General features: G+C 34.9%; 1 protein-coding gene across 2 annotated transcripts in view; it reads left to right on the top strand.

Annotated features, from left to right (window-relative positions):
* CCDC152 (coiled-coil domain containing 152) overlaps window positions 1-15829 on the top strand; it is a 51015-nt gene that overhangs the window by 25216 nt on the left and 9970 nt on the right. For both annotated transcript variants that reach the window (XM_016953350.4, XM_530813.7), the window contains exons 5-6: window positions 5456-5520; window positions 9457-9559. In XM_016953350.4, the coding sequence (XP_016808839.1) occupies window positions 5456-5520; window positions 9457-9559 (168 nt within the window). The remainder of the gene's footprint in view (window positions 1-5455; window positions 5521-9456; window positions 9560-15829) is intronic.

The following is a 15829-nucleotide window of genomic DNA, read 5'->3' as shown; positions in this document are numbered from 1 at the left end:
CTCCCTGCTAACAACAAGTAAAACATTGAGCAAACTGAAAAATCAACATTTCTTAGACTTTTGATCAGAGAAGTGAGGTCGCAGGACAAACTGATGCATCTAAAATTGGAGACAGGGAGGCAGACTCAGAGAATCACAACTTAACAAGAGCAGAAACCTCCCTGTTTGTCAGGCTAGGAAACCCTAAAATGTAATTTTGATGAATTGCAGATGGCTCATTGTAGTCAAATCTAAGAGATTAAAAATTTCAGGGGACCCAATCCCATAGGAGAGCCCCTATAGTTTTGTAAGTTTTACCTGTGAGAGCTCTACTAAGATCTCACAGTTAAGATATGAGAAAAATTCCCTCATGTTGTTGGCTGGAGGAGAAGAAAAGTAACCATTTTGAAATAATCCACAGCTTCTGTTCTTAACAAAGCCTGACTTGAAAGAAGCTATTTTATCTGAGCCTAAACTACTGGGGTTTTAGCCGAGGATAAGCTGCCTTAGGGGAGGAAAATATCCTATTTCAGCTCCCCCTAGCCTTCCCAACTCCAGCCCACTCTAGCCATCCCATCTCACCAAAGGGGAGAGGGACTAAGAAGCATGTGGGTAACTCACAGTCCAAAGACACAGGCTTACTGAAAGACTGAGACCTAATCATAGGACTATAGAATGCTTCTCCTTCTGCAACACCTTACCATCAAATCACTAAAGGCGTATTTACTGGTACTTGGTCTTGAGCTTTGTACAAAAAATTACAAGGCACACTAAAAGAAAAAAAATAGGCAGCTTGAAGAGACAGAGAAAGCATCAAAACCAGACACGGAAATGGCAGGGATATTGGAATTATTAGACCAGAAATTTTAAAAAACTACAGTTAATATGCTAAAGGCTCTAAACAGTGTAACACAAATGAAGAATGCCTTTGTTGGACTCATTAGTAGACTAGACATAGCCTAATGAAAATAATTTCTCAGTTTCAGGAAAGATTCTCTGAGCTTGAGAATATGTCAATAGAAACTTCCGAAACTGAAATTTCAGAAAAAAAAAAAAAAGACTAGGAGAAAAGTAACAAAATATTCAAAAACAGTGTAATAACTACGAAAGCTGTAACAAACACTTAATGGGAATATCAGAAGAAAAATAAAGAAAGAAAGGAACAGAAGAAACATCAGAAGCAATAATGACTGAGAATTTCCCCTAATTAATATCAGATACCAAACCACAGATCCAGGAAGCTCAGTGAACACCAAGCAGGGTAAATGCTCAAAAAACTACCCATAGGCATGTCATATTCAAACTGTAGAAAATAAAAAACAAAGAAAAAATTTTGAAACAAGTGATGAAAATTATTTACCTATAGAGGACCAAAGATAGGAATTATACCCAGCTTCTTCTCAGGAACCATGCAAACAGTAAAGGAGTAGAGTGAAATATTTAAAGTGCTGAGAGAGAGAGAATAAAACACCAACCAATAATTCTGCATCCAGCAAAATTATTGTCCAGAAAGTAGAAATAAAGACTTTCTTAGACAAAAATTGAGAGTATTTGTTGCAAGTATACCAGCCTTGCAGGAAATGATGAAAGAGGAGAGAAGCAAAATGATATAGGCCAGAAACTTGGATCTACATAGAAAGGAAGAACATTAGAGAAGGAATAAGTGAAGGTAAAATAAAAACTTTTATTTTTCTTATTCTCAGTTGATCTAACAGGTAACAATTTATTCAAAATTATAGCAACAGTGTATTATTAAGTAATTATAGCTTATGCATAAGTGAAATGCATGACATCAATGACATAAGGAATGAGAGGAAGGAATTATGAATACTTTAGTATAAAGTACTTGTACTACCTGAGAAGCAGTATAATGGATTTGAAAGTGGACCTGAATTCATTGTAAATGTATATTGCAAATTCTAGGACAATCACTAAAAAAAAAATAAAAATAAAAATAGAAGTATAATGGATTTGCTAAGAAAGAAGAGAAAATGGAATCACGTGAAATACTCAAAACCACAAAAGGCAGAAAAAGAATAGAAGACAAAAAATAGGATCAAAGAACAAGGTCTATGAATAGAAAAGAGTAACAAATACAGCAGATATTAATCCAACTTTATCAAAAATCACTTTGAAAATCAATAGCCTAATACACAGTTTACAAGACAGAGATTATCAGAGTGGATCAAAAAACATTACCCAACTATATCTTTCTACAAAAAAAAAGTCTACTTTAAATATAAAGGCACATATAGATTAAAAGCTAAGGGTTGGAGAAAGATATGCCGTGCTAACACTAAGAACACTGGAGTAGCTATATTCATTTCAAACAGCAGATTTTTAGAGCATGAAAAATTATCCAGGATAAAAAGGGGTATTACATAATGATAAAAGGGTTAATTCTCCAAGAAGACATAAAATTGTTTTATATATGCATCTAGCAAAGGCATCAAAAATATATGAGTCAAAGATTTATAGAACTGCAAGGAGAAATAGATGAGTCCACTATTGTAGTTGAAGATTTCAACATTCTTCTATCAGAAAATCAGTAAGGACACAGTTGAAATCAACAATAACATCAATCAATTGACTATAATGGACATCTATAGACTATTTCATCCAACAACAGCAGAATACACATTCTCCTCAAACTTAATGAATACTCACCAAGATAGATCCCATTGTGGTTTATAAAACACACCTTAGCAAATTTGAAAGACCAGAAATCATACAATGTCTGCTGTCAGGCCACAATGGAATTAAAGTAGACATCAAAAACAGAAAGGTAGATGAAAAATCTCAAAATATATGCAGATTAAAGAACACTTTTAAATAATACAGTGGTCAAAAAACAAATATCAACAGAAAATTTAAAATATTTTGAACTAAATAAAAATGAAAATACAATTTATTAAAATTTGTGAAATGCTGCCAAAACAGTGCTTAAAGAGATATTTATAGCATTAAATGTGTATATGAGAAGACAACAAAAAACTAAAATTAATTTAAGCTTCCACTTTAGGAAATAAGAAAAAGGAGAACAAATTAAATCCAAAATAAGTAAAGAAAAGAAATAATAAAAATAAAGCAGAAATTAATAAAATTGAAAACAAGAAATCAATAGAAAGCAATGAAACTAAAAGCTGTTTTTTTGAAAAGATCAATAAAATTGACAAGTCTGTAGCCAGATGAACTAAGGAAATAGGAGAGATTACGCAAGTTAATAATATCAGAAATGAAAGAAAGGACATCACTACAAATGTCATGTTCATTAAGAGGATCATAAAGGAGACCAGCCTGGCCAACATGGTGAAACCCCATCTCTACTAAATATACAAAAATTAGCCGGGCATGGTGGTGCATGCCTGTAATCCCAGCTACTCGGGGGCCGAGGCAGGAGAATAGCTTGAACCCAGGAGGGGGAGGTTGCAGGGAGCCAAGATCGCGCCATCGCACTCCAGCCTGGGGGTCAAGAGCAAGACTTCATCTCAATAAAAAAAAAAAAAAAGAAGAAGAAGATAATAAAGGAATACTCTGAACAACTCTGTGCTCAACTCAAATATTTGATAGCCTATGTGAAATGGACTAATTTCTTGAAAGACACAATCTGACAAACTGAAGCTATCATCAAGATTAAGATTTGTATTAAATATGACCCTTAAAAATGTAACACTTTTCCTATCGGTTTCTCATCACAACCTTTGAAAACTAATAGATTTTAGATCTTTACTTAATTTTAATACTTTGATATAATGCCTCTGCAAGTTTTATATGTGGACCCTATTTCCAAGGCTCCTCTGAATGTTACTATACTACAGAACAAACCTTCCTAAAGCATTGTTCAGATAATGTCAAAAATCTTTACTGATTTGTCATTGTTTTGTTTAGCTACTTCTTAGTTTTGTTTATAGTCAAGGTTTTAATTTTAATACTGTGATTTAATACCTCTGCAATAGTTTCATAAGTGGACTCTATTTCCAAGGCTCCTCTCAACGTTACTCTACTACAGAATAAACCTTCCTAAAGCATTGTTCAGATAATGTCAAAAATCTTTACTGATTTGTTGTTTTGTTTAACTACTTCTTGGTTGTGTTTATAGTTAAGGTTGTAGAGGGGAAATTGTAATAGGATGTCTATTGAGGCTTTTCCTGTTTACCAGGAATTAGTGACTAGGGCCCATGCCACAATTAACAACAAAATAGCTACATATTTCCATATTCTAGTGACATCTGCTAAAAAGTCGCCAAATGTTGGAGTGAGTCCAGACTCTGCATATATTTGCTACAACCACCTAAAGGACTGGAACCTCGAAGTTAAATAGAGAATTTTTTACCTCTCCTCATTTCCTGTCTCCACCCGCCAAGAGATGACCCAGAGGAAAGACAGGGAAGAGCAACTAAGGAGTAAACTAAGACTTCTTTCCCACTTCTATTGACTCTTTACAGCCACTGATCTAGCCAGTGATAAGGATCATGAAAACTTTCAGTCGAATAGGAAATTACAGTTTTAAACCGACCTGGATGTTTAGTAATCAAAATTAACCACAGGGTTTTTAAAATTTGTTAAAAATATTAAGGTACTGTTTTCAGTTACCCAAACCAGAAACCTAAAAAGAAAAGGCTCCCCCTTTCTCTTTTGCCTCCTCTATCTAAAGGGTCACTAAATTCCTAGGTAATTCTATCATCTAAATAATAATTCTCCTCATTGCTTCCTTTTTTCCATACTGCCGCTGACGTAATTTAGGTTCCTGTTATCTCTTACTTGACCTATAGTTACTGATCTCCATTCCTCTAAGGGTCAAAACCCTCTCATTCATCATCCACATTGCCAGATAATCGTTTTAGCATGTAACTCTCATTATTTCACTTCTGCACTATTCAGAATTCTTTGGTGACTCCCTGTAACCTCTAAAACCAAAATCCAAAATTGTTCATCTAGAATATGTCTACCTAGTGATAGGATCCCAACCTATATAGCATCTCCTGCTCACACTTTACACTTCAACAATACCGTACTTGAATTGTAGTTTTTCCAGGCTGTATTCACTCAAGCCCATGGTCTTCTGTGCGATTTTCTGTATTTAGAATGCTCTCTCTTAACATGGGGTAAGCCTATCACTTAAATCTCGTCTCAAGTAGCTTCTCTTCTCTAAATCCTTTCCTGACTTCAAGCTGCCCTAGGTTTTCTTTTTACAGATTCCTGTAGTATTTCAGATATACTGCCATTAAAGAGCAATTATCATAGCATATTATAACTACTAACACATTTGACTCAGCACTAGGCTGTAAGTTCTTTGAAGAGCAGTAACTCTTTTCACTTTCATATTCTCAGTGTCTAGTGTGGTGCCTGATGTGTAGCAGCTGCTGGATGCATGTTTGTTGAATGCATACATAATGGAAGCTAAAATGTTGAACATATTTTCATATTAATTGAAAAGTGCTATATATTATGATGTTCTTTGATTATTCTTACACAGGTGAAAATGAACAACTAAAAATAAGTGCTGATCTTATAAAAGAGAAGTTAAAGTCTCATGAACAGGTGAGTTTATGTATCATTCTATTCAGTCAAGTCCCTGTGGAGATTTATCTTTTCAAATTAGGAAAAAAAAGAGGTTTTTAAATTAATAAACACAGCCAAATGTTTGTGGGTGTGTGTGTGTGTGGAGATATACGTATATATGCCAAAATCTTTAGTAAATGACAATTTGTTTTCAAAGCAATACTAGTTTTAAGAGTTTTTTTTTTTTTACAAAATATAATGTACTAACAAATAACTTGCATTACTTTTTCTTTCTACCAAAAAGAGATGCAGTTATTTTGCTACATATTTTTCAATTATGTTAATAGAGGTTTTACTCTAGTAAACTCTATTTGTTACTACTTGTGAACTTTCTTATTATAATGTAAATGAATCTATACTCTTTATGATTTGGGTAATCATTACACCATTCCAATACAGGGGGCATTTCATGTGGATCACAAATTATTTCTCTCCCAGGAGCCACCATACCCTCTGCTACTTTTCCTTATCTCCTGTAGGAACAGTGTAGTGACAGCAGTTGTAGAACACATGAACAGTGTCTAAAAAGCATAAAAGATGCTAAATAAATGTCAGTTCCCTCTGCTCTTTGAGAGGTTCATTATGCTAACTTCCTCATCTCTCAAGAGCTAATATGTCAAATTCTAGCAGACAAAAGATCCTCAAAACTCAAGTTGAATCTATAGGAGCCTTCAACTTGAAGAATCTTCTCTAAATTCAGTCTGGTTCCTCATCTGAGGACCCTCTGAAGAAATCTGCCCAGAACTTCTGGTTAATCCTGTACAGTAATAAGTAGCATTCTAGCTATGCTCTTAGAAAATTTAGCTTTTCATCACCAATTTTGAGATGGTTTTTAAGTATTTCTGAAATGAATCCTACCCTTTCTCCTCCTTTCTTTTCCTTTTTCCCTTTATTCTTTCCCAATCCTTTTGATATATTGACTCTAGATCTCAAAAATAGATGGTAAAGTCAGGTTGTAATTGGGGTGGGGAACCAGGGGGAGAAAATTTGACCTACTTTCCTTTCTAAAACTTCAAGCACTAGGATACTGCTTTGTTGAGAATACTACAGGAATGTTCAGAGGGGAAGAAATTAAAGAGAAAACACCACAACCCAAGAGTCTGAATTTCTTACTTAGTGGCTGCCCAAAGCAAACTATGACAACGCAGATTTGCTAATTCAAAACCTCTGAACACATCTAAAATTCATGGAGAAAACTCCCCAGGAACAAACTCAGGAGGTACCCAATAGCAGTATTTGTGAGAGTAGAAGGATTTTGCAACTTGTATAGAGAGAATCATTGTTTTTTATATCAAGAGTGAAACCGGAGGCTATTCCTTGGAATTTAAAATTCCCAGAAAGCATATAAAAAGAAGACAACCAATTGTAACCTATTGGGGATTAGTCTCCTTAGAAAAATGAAAAGATTACATTTTTTAGGAATGGCACAGGCTAAAATGGAAGAGAAGATCTAGTGAGATAGAGCTTGGCTCAACCCAGATAGAATAGTCTTCATGCCTGGAGGCTGAAATGCAAATCCTGGGTCTCACCGAATTAACTGGCAGCATTCCACTTTCCTGGTGACATCTTCCTGTGGCAAAAATCAGTGGAGAATAGAAAGGTACATAGGTTTGTCTCTTGTGGTTTCTCAGAGCAGCAACAGCTTAGTGCACACAGTTGTCAGGAGTAGTTTATAAAAGCTGCTCTGTAGTTGCCCATCTAGAAGTCTAGATACATAGAAAATGGCAATTTGTGGGATTGCCAGCTGGGTTCACCTGCCCAGTTTTAATTAGAACCGAGAAGTTGAATAGCTTTGTCCATTCCTACAAGTTGCCTGGCAGGATAAGTAGAACAAACAGGAATCCAGACAAAATCTCTTGAACTGAGATAATATGGAGGAATGTATGCCAATTTTTAATTGTGGGCATAGAAGCCAGTGTGTCTTGACCTGTTTTAAATTGTTTAACCTCCTCAATACCATGAAATATCTATTAAAAGCTATGAATCCTCACTGGGAAAAATGTGCACACACACACACACACACATGCACACACAAATAAATACATGTATAATTTTACATTAAAATTTGGAAGTTGATCAAAAGCCTATTCACTGGGTCTAGGTTAACAGTTCTTACCTAAATAATTCTTATTGGTACTCCCATTCATTCAAGAAATATACATCAAGATATATGTGTGTGCACATATATACATGTATTTACACACAAGGAGTTGGGAACACAATGGTGAGTCCCAGCTGTTAAGTATTAGAGGCTTTTATTGACCTCTTGCCTTTATTATTGCCTTTTTATTACTATCATACTTAACTTTTATTCTTCCTGCTTTCCTTTTCTCTTGCCTACATTTTAGGCCTCTGAATAATTTCTTCATGTAGGACCATACCCCTGGTAAAGTTGTAAAATTTATCTTCACAATTGTAAAATAACTGTCTTCCATCACCACTCTCAATGCTCCTCTCCCTGTTCTTAGCATAATAAATCACCCCTATCCTTCAACAACCTAAGAAGCTAATCTCAGGCAGCTGTCAAGCACTTTGCAAATCCCAAACTCATCTTTCTCTCTATGCCTCCTCATAAAGCATACACTTACCATGGGTAATGCTTAATCTTGCTCTGGGAATTAGGAATATTTATATAATTTTTGGAAACAGAAGTTCAGCTTGCATTCGAAGAGACTCATCTTACATTATAGTAAGCTTGCTAGCTATTGAACAGTGCCTTTTGTTGGCTCTAATGTATGGTTTTGGCTTATATTGAACATACCTTAATTCTGTAGTGGCATTTATTCATAAAATTAAATATTTTGAGCATCCTTAATATTCTAAACCCTGGTAATGAGTATCCAGAAAGCAAAGATAAAAAAAGACATTGTTTCTGTAATATCTTTATCTTATCTCCTTGGATCAGAAATTGATCTTTCTTATGGAATTCATGAAGCAGAGAGTAGAGTGGTGGTTAGGCTGTGGTGGAGGCAGCAATTGGGGAGATGTTGGTGAAAGGATAAAAAAATTTAGTTGGAAAGGAGGAATAGAATCAGGAGAGCTATTGTACAATTTGGTGATTGTTATCAATAACGATGTATCATATACTTCAAAATTGCTAAGAGAGTAGTTTTTTAATGTTCTCACCACAAAAAAGTGATAAATATGTGAGGCAAATGGATATACCTCACATATTTAACATATATTTAACATATCCATAATATAGATATGTTAATTGGCTTGAGTTAGGCATTCCACAATGTATACATATATTAAAACATGATGTTGTACATCATAAATATATATAATTTTTAATTTTCAAATTAAAAATTTAAATTTTTTTTTTTGAGACAGAGTCTCGCTCTGTCCCCCAGGCTGGAGTGCAGTGGTGCCATCTCGGCTCACTGCAAGCTTCAGGGCCTCCCGGGTTCACGCCATTCTCCTGCCTCAGCCTCCCGAGTAGCTGGGACTACAGGTGCCCACCACCACGCCCAGCTAATTTTTTTGTATTCTTAGTAGAGACGGGGTTTCACCGTGTTAGCCAGGATGGTCTTGATCTCCTGACCTCGTGATCTGCCTGCCTTAGCCTCCCAAAGTGCTGGGATTACAAGCGTGAGCCACCACACCAGGCCAAAAATTTAAATTAAAAAATAAATACTTTATACATACAAAAAATAAAATAAAATGGGTCTATCTCAAAGCTGATTATTCAAACAATGAACAATATTTTTCCTTGTAGATATAACTTTTAATTATTAGAAAGGTGAAATTGTTCATTTATATTACATTTATAGTACCTTTTAAAAAAGTAACATAAATGGAGAATTTTTAAAGTATTTAAAAAGTAATATGAATGGAGAATTTCACCTTTCTAGGAATCAGAAGTTATATATACATATTTAAATTTTAAAAATTAATATATATTTTAATCTTTAGGAATATAAGAATAATATTGCCAAACTTGTAAGTGAAATGAAAATCAAAGAGGAGGGATATAAGAAAGAAATAAGCAAACTTTATCAGGACATGCAGAGAAAAGGTAAGTCTAAAATAAACTTGCTTTTTTGTTATTGATTCAAGAGATATAATGTGTGGGTTTGTTACATGGGTATTTTGTATAATGCTGGTGTTTGGGCTTCTAGTGAACTCATCAATTATATAGTGAACATAACTCGTGGTAGATCATTTTTCAACCCTCACCCCTCCCACCCTCCCTTCTTTTGGAGTTCCCAGTGTCTATGGTTTCTATCTTTATGTCAATGACTACCCATTGTTTAGCTCCCACTTATAAGTGAGTACATGCAGTATTTGACTTTCTGTTTCTCAGTTAGTTCACTTAGAATGATGCCCTCCAGCTCCAACCATGTTGGCAAATAACTCAGTTTTATTCTCTTTCACGGCTGCATAGTATTTCATGGTGTATATATACCACATTTTCTTTATCCAATCCATCATTGATGTGCACTTAGGTTAATTCCATGACTTTGCTATTGTTAACAGAACTGTGATAAACATGCAAGTACAAGTGTCTTTTTGATAAAACAATTTATTTTCCTTTGGGTAGATACCCAATAGTAGGATTACTGGGTTGAATAGTAATTCTATTTTTAGTTATTTGAGAAATCTTTGTAATGTTTTCCATAGGGGTGAAACTAATTTACATTCCCATTAACAGTGCATTATTGTTCCCTTTACTCCACATCCCTGACAATATCTGTTATTTTTTTGACTTTTTAGTAATACTCATTTTGACTATTAGTCATTTTGACTGGTTTGAGAAGGTATCTTATTGTGGTTTTAACTTGCATTTCTCTGATAATTAGTAATGTTGAACATTTTTTCATATGCTTGTCAGCTGTGTGTATGTCTTCTTTTGAGAAGTGTCTGTTCAAGTCCTCTTTGCCCACTTTGTATTGGGGTTGTTTTTGTCTTGTTGATTTGTTTAACTTCTTTGTAGATTCTGGATATTAGTCCTTTGGTGGATATACGGCTTGCAAATATTTTCTCCCATTCTGTAGGTTGTCTGTTTATGCTGTTGATTGTTTCTTTTGCTGTACAGAAACTCTTTAAATCCGATTTGTCTATTTTTGTTTTTGATGCATTTGCTTTTGAGGTCTTAGTCATAAATTCTTTGCCTAGGCCAATGTCCAGAAGAGTTTTTCCTGTGTTTTCTTTTAGGATTTTTATACTTTAAGGTCTTACACTTAAGTCTTTAATCAATCTTGAGTTAATTTTTGTGTATGGTAAGGGATGGAGGTCCAGTTTAATTCTTTTTCATATGGCTAACCAGTTTTCCCAGCACTGTTTGTTATAATAAATAGGGAATCTTTTCCTCATTGTTTATTTTTGTAGAATTTTTGAACATTAGTTTGTTGCAGGTGTGTGGCTTTATTTCTGGGTTCTTTATTCTGTTTTACAGATCTATGTTTCCATTTTTGTACTAGTACCATGCTGTTTTGGCTATTATAGCCTTGTAGAATAGTTTGAAGTAGGGTAACGTGATGCCTCCATCTTTGTTCTTTTTGCTTAGAATTACTTTGACTATTCAGGCTCTGTTTTGGTTCCATATAAATTTTAAAGCTGCTTTTTCTAATTCTGTGAAAACTTACATTGTTAATTTGATAGAAATTGAATATGTAGATTGCTTTGGGTAGTATAGTCATTTTGATGATATTGATTCTTCCTATCCATGAGCATGGAATGCTTTTTCATTTGTTTGTGTCATCTATTATCAAACTGTTTTGTTCTCCTTGTAGAGGTTTTTCATCTTCTTTGTTAAATGTATTTCCAGGTAATTTTGTGTGTGTATGGTAATTGTTAATGGGATTGAGTTCTTGATTTGGTTCTCAGCTTGAGTGTTGTTGGTTTATAAGAATGCCACTGATTTTGATGCATTCATTTTGTATCCTGAAACTTTACTGAAGTCATTTGTCAGGTCTAGGGGGACTCTTTAGGGTTTTCTAGGTGTAGAATCTTTTAGATGAATCTTTAGGGCTTTCTAGATGTAGAATCATATTATCAGCAAACCGATAAAATTGGACTTCCCCTTTTCCAATTTGAATGGCTACTATTTATTTCTCTTTCCTGATTGCTCTAGCTACAGACTTTCAGTACTATGTTGAATAGGGGTGGTGACAATGGATATCCTTGTTTTGTTCCAGTTCTTAGGGGACATGCTTTCAACTTTTCCCCATTCAGGATGATGTTGGCTGTGGGTTTGTCATGTATGGCTTTTGTTATTTTGAGGTATGTTCCTTCAATGCCTATTTTTTACGGTTTTTATTATAAAGGGTGTTGGATTTTACCAAATGCTTTTTCTGCATATACTGAAATGATAATATAGTTTTTGTTTTTAATTCTGTTTGTGTAGCAAATCACATTTATTGACTTGCATATATCGAACCATCCTTGCATCCCTGAAATAAGGCTGTTTGATCCTGATGAATTATCTTTTTGATGTGTTACTGGATTCTGTTTTGTTGGGGATTTTTGAATCTATGTTTATCAGGGATATTGGCCTGTTGTTTTATTTTTTATTAGGTCCTTGCCAGATTTTGGTATCAGCATGATACTGGTTTCATAGCATGAGTTAGAGAGGCCTCCCTCCTCCTCAATTTTTTGGAATAGTTTCAGTAATATTGGTACCAACTCTTCTTTGTACATGTGGTAGAATTTGGCTGGCCTGTAAATACTCTAGTCCTGGGATTTTGTTGTTGTTGGTGGTGGTGGTATATTTTTTATTATTTATTCAATTTTATAACACATTAATGGCCTGTTCAGAATTTCAGTTTCTTCCTGGTTCAATCTCTGGAGGTTGTATGTTTCCAGAAATTTTTCCATTTGCTCTAGATTTTCTAGTTTGTGCACATAGAAATGTTCATAGTAGTCACTGAAGATCTTTTGTATTTCTGTGGTATTAGTTGTAATGTCAACTTTATCATTTCTGATTGTGCTTATTTGGAAACTTCTGTTTCTCTCTGTGTTTCTTGGTTAATCTAGCAAGTGATCTATCACTTTTGTTTGTCCTTTCAAAAAACCCAGTTTTTGTCTCACTGATCCTTTGTATGGATTTTTGGAGTTTGGTTTTCATCTCATTTTCACTTAGTTCTTCTCTGATCTTTTGTTATATCTTTTCTTCTGCTACCTTTGAGTTTGGTTTGTTCTTGTTTTTCTGGCTCATTTAGGTGCAACATTGGGTTGTTAATGTTACATCTGTCTTCCTCAAGTAGGCATTTAGTGCTATAAACTTTTCTCCTAATACTACTTTTGTGTATCCTAGAGGTTTTGGTATGTTATGACTGCGTTTCCTTTTGTTTCAAAATAAGTTTTTATTTCTGTTTTTTTTGTTGTTGTTTTTTACCCAAAAGTCAACCAGGAGCAAGTTGTTTGGTTTCTATGTATTTGTGTGGTTTTGCAAGTTCCTTTTGGTATGGATTTCTGATTTTATTCCATTATGGTCCACATATACATTTGATATAATTTTATTTAAAAAATTATTGAGACTTGTTTTATGATCAAGCATATGGTCAATTTTAGACAATGTTCTATGCACAGATGAGAAAAAATGTATATTCTGCAGTTGTTGAGTGGAATGTTCTGTAGATGTCTATTAGGTTCATTTGGTCAAAAGTCCAATTAAAGTCCAGAGTTTCTTTATTATTTTTCAGCCTCCATGATCCAGTAGACTGGTCTCCAAGCTTTTAAATTATTCCTTCTGCTTGGTCTAGTCTGTTGCTAAAACTCTCAACTATATTTTAAAATTCGTTTAGTGAATTTTTTAATTCCAGAAGTTTTTGTTTTGTTTTGCTTTTTAAAATGTGGCTACCTCCTCTTTTATATCCTGAATCATTTTCTTGGTTTCTCTGTGTTGGTTTTCAACTTTCTCTTGATCTCTTTGAGTTTCCTTGCAATCCATATTTTGAATTTTTTATCTGTCAATGGGGCATTGACAACCCCACTACTATTGTATAGCTGTCTATCTATTCTCTTAGGTTTAATAATATTCGTTTTATAAATCTGGGTGTTCCAGTGTTGGGCACAGTTAAATCTGCTCGTTAAGTTTTTTGTTGAATTGAAGACTTTATCATTATATAATAGTAGTTAGGTAATTATATAGTAGTTAGGTAATTGCTGAATTGAAGCCTTTATCATTATATAATACCCTTCTTTGTCTTTTTTACTGTTGTTGGTTTAAAGTCTGTTTTAATTGATACAAGAATGTCAACCCCTGTTCTTTTTCATTTTCTATTTGCATGGTAGATCTTTCATCACCCCTTTACTTTGAACCTATGGTGTCATTACACATAGGATGGGTCTCTTGAAGTCAGTAGATGGTTGAGTCTTGTTTTATTAACCCAATTTGCCAATCTGTGTATTTTAAGTGGAACATTTAGGCTGTTTATGATTCATATTTATATGTGACATTTTGTTCCCTTTAGAGTGTTGTTAGTGAGCTTTATAGTCTCAGTTGTTTGTTTTATAGGATCTGTGAACTTTGTACTTCTGTGTGCTTTTATGGTAGCAAGTATTGTCCTTTTGTTTCCATGTTTAAAACTCCTTTGAGCATTTCTTGTAGGTCTGGTCTGGTGATGATGAATACCTTTAGCACCTACTTATTTGGAAAAAACTTTATTTCTCCTTCCTTGTTTGGTGGATATAAAATTCTTGGATGGCATTTTTTTTTTTCTTTAAGAAAGCTAAAAAGAGGACCTCAGTTTCTTCTGGCTTGTAAGGCTTCTGTAAGAAGTCTGCCGTATAATCATTAGACTATTTAAGGTCAATGCCAAAAAAAAAAAAAAACCCTCAAAGGCAGCTAGAGAAAATAGCCAAATTACCTATAAATGAAATCCAATCAGGCTAACATAGTAGACTTCTTACAGAAGCCTTACAAACCAGAAGAGACTGAGGTCCTCTTTTTAGCCTTCTGAACTCAAACTCACAACCTCAGGTAAACTGCCTGCCTTGGCCTCCCAAAGTGCTGGGATTACAGGCATGAGCCACCGCGCCTGGTCCTTCATCTGTATGTCTCTGGGATAGTAGCTGTCCAAATATTTTTGCCATTTGCTTGTTGAATTGTTTGACTTCTTCTTACTGAATTCTTAGTGTTCTTTATATATTTTTGGATATAAATCCTTTATCAAATATCTATCTGCAAGTCTATGGATTGTCTTTTCATTTTCTTAACAGTATTAAAGAACATAAATTAATAACTTTGATGAAGTCCAATTTATAACTTTTGCCTTATTGTTGGTGCTTTTTGTTGCTTTCCAAGAAGTTGTGCCTACGTGGTCCTGTAGCTTCCCATGGACCTGCAGGTTCCCCGTACTTGCCAAACTCAGAGCAGCTTGTGGGGTGTATTTGCAGGGGATTTGGTGGTATGGTGATGCAAAGACAGAGATCCTCTGGGCAGTAGCAGTGGCCCACGACAGGTACACAGCCAGTACAGCACCCACCATCTCAGTTCAGGCCTGAGGCATATGCAGGCATGCCTGCATGAGCTAGCCACCTGGTTTTCTTTCCTCAGGAAGTTCCTAAGTGACCACCAACAGTATTGCCCAGTGTCACAAGGGCAGACGACCTCCTTAGTAGTTTGGCAGTCAGCAGATTGTTGCAGGAGTGAGGAAAGCCAAGAAGCACCCTCACTTACCCTTTCTGCAGGGCTCTGAGTTCCTTTGGTGTTGATCTCTGCTAGACTCTTGCTGCCTTCGTTTTCTGCACTTTGGCTTCTTCCTGTGGGCTCTCTGACAGATCCTGGCTCTCTTCCCTCAGTTTTCGTTTCAGAACATGTCCATTTACAAGTAACTTTGATCTCTTTGAGAAGAACTAGCATCCAACATTCCTAGACAGCCATGTTGGCCAGGGTGGTCTCGAATTCCCAACCTCAAGTAATCCACCTGCCTCGGCCTCCCAAAGTGCTGAGATTACAGGCATGAGCCACTGCACCTAGCCCCTTGATGCATTTTAATTTTGGTTTTGTACCTTCCTATATATTTATGCATGTAAATACAACATTTCTAAATTTGGTTCCTAGTATTTACACTTAATGTCATCTAATGTGAAACAGTTAGTATTCTTATAAAATTAAAATTAGTATTAAATGTATAATTAATAATTTTTATGTATAGTAAAGCATATTGAATATAATTTCACTAATGAAATTTTCCTCCTTCAGTAAAGCAGATCTCATAAGCCTATGTTGAGGGTTAATCAGTTTTATATGGTTGTTGAAAACCTTCCTTAATGAGCCTATCTTTATGCACATCATATGCAGCAATTAACTTAAAATGGGTAATAAGTTACATGTAAAACC

This window comes from Pan troglodytes, chromosome 4 (genome assembly GCF_028858775.2).
Source record: "Pan troglodytes isolate AG18354 chromosome 4, NHGRI_mPanTro3-v2.0_pri, whole genome shotgun sequence".
Taxonomy (NCBI): domain Eukaryota; kingdom Metazoa; phylum Chordata; class Mammalia; order Primates; family Hominidae; genus Pan; species Pan troglodytes.
This window is presented reverse-complemented; position numbering and strand designations above follow the sequence as displayed.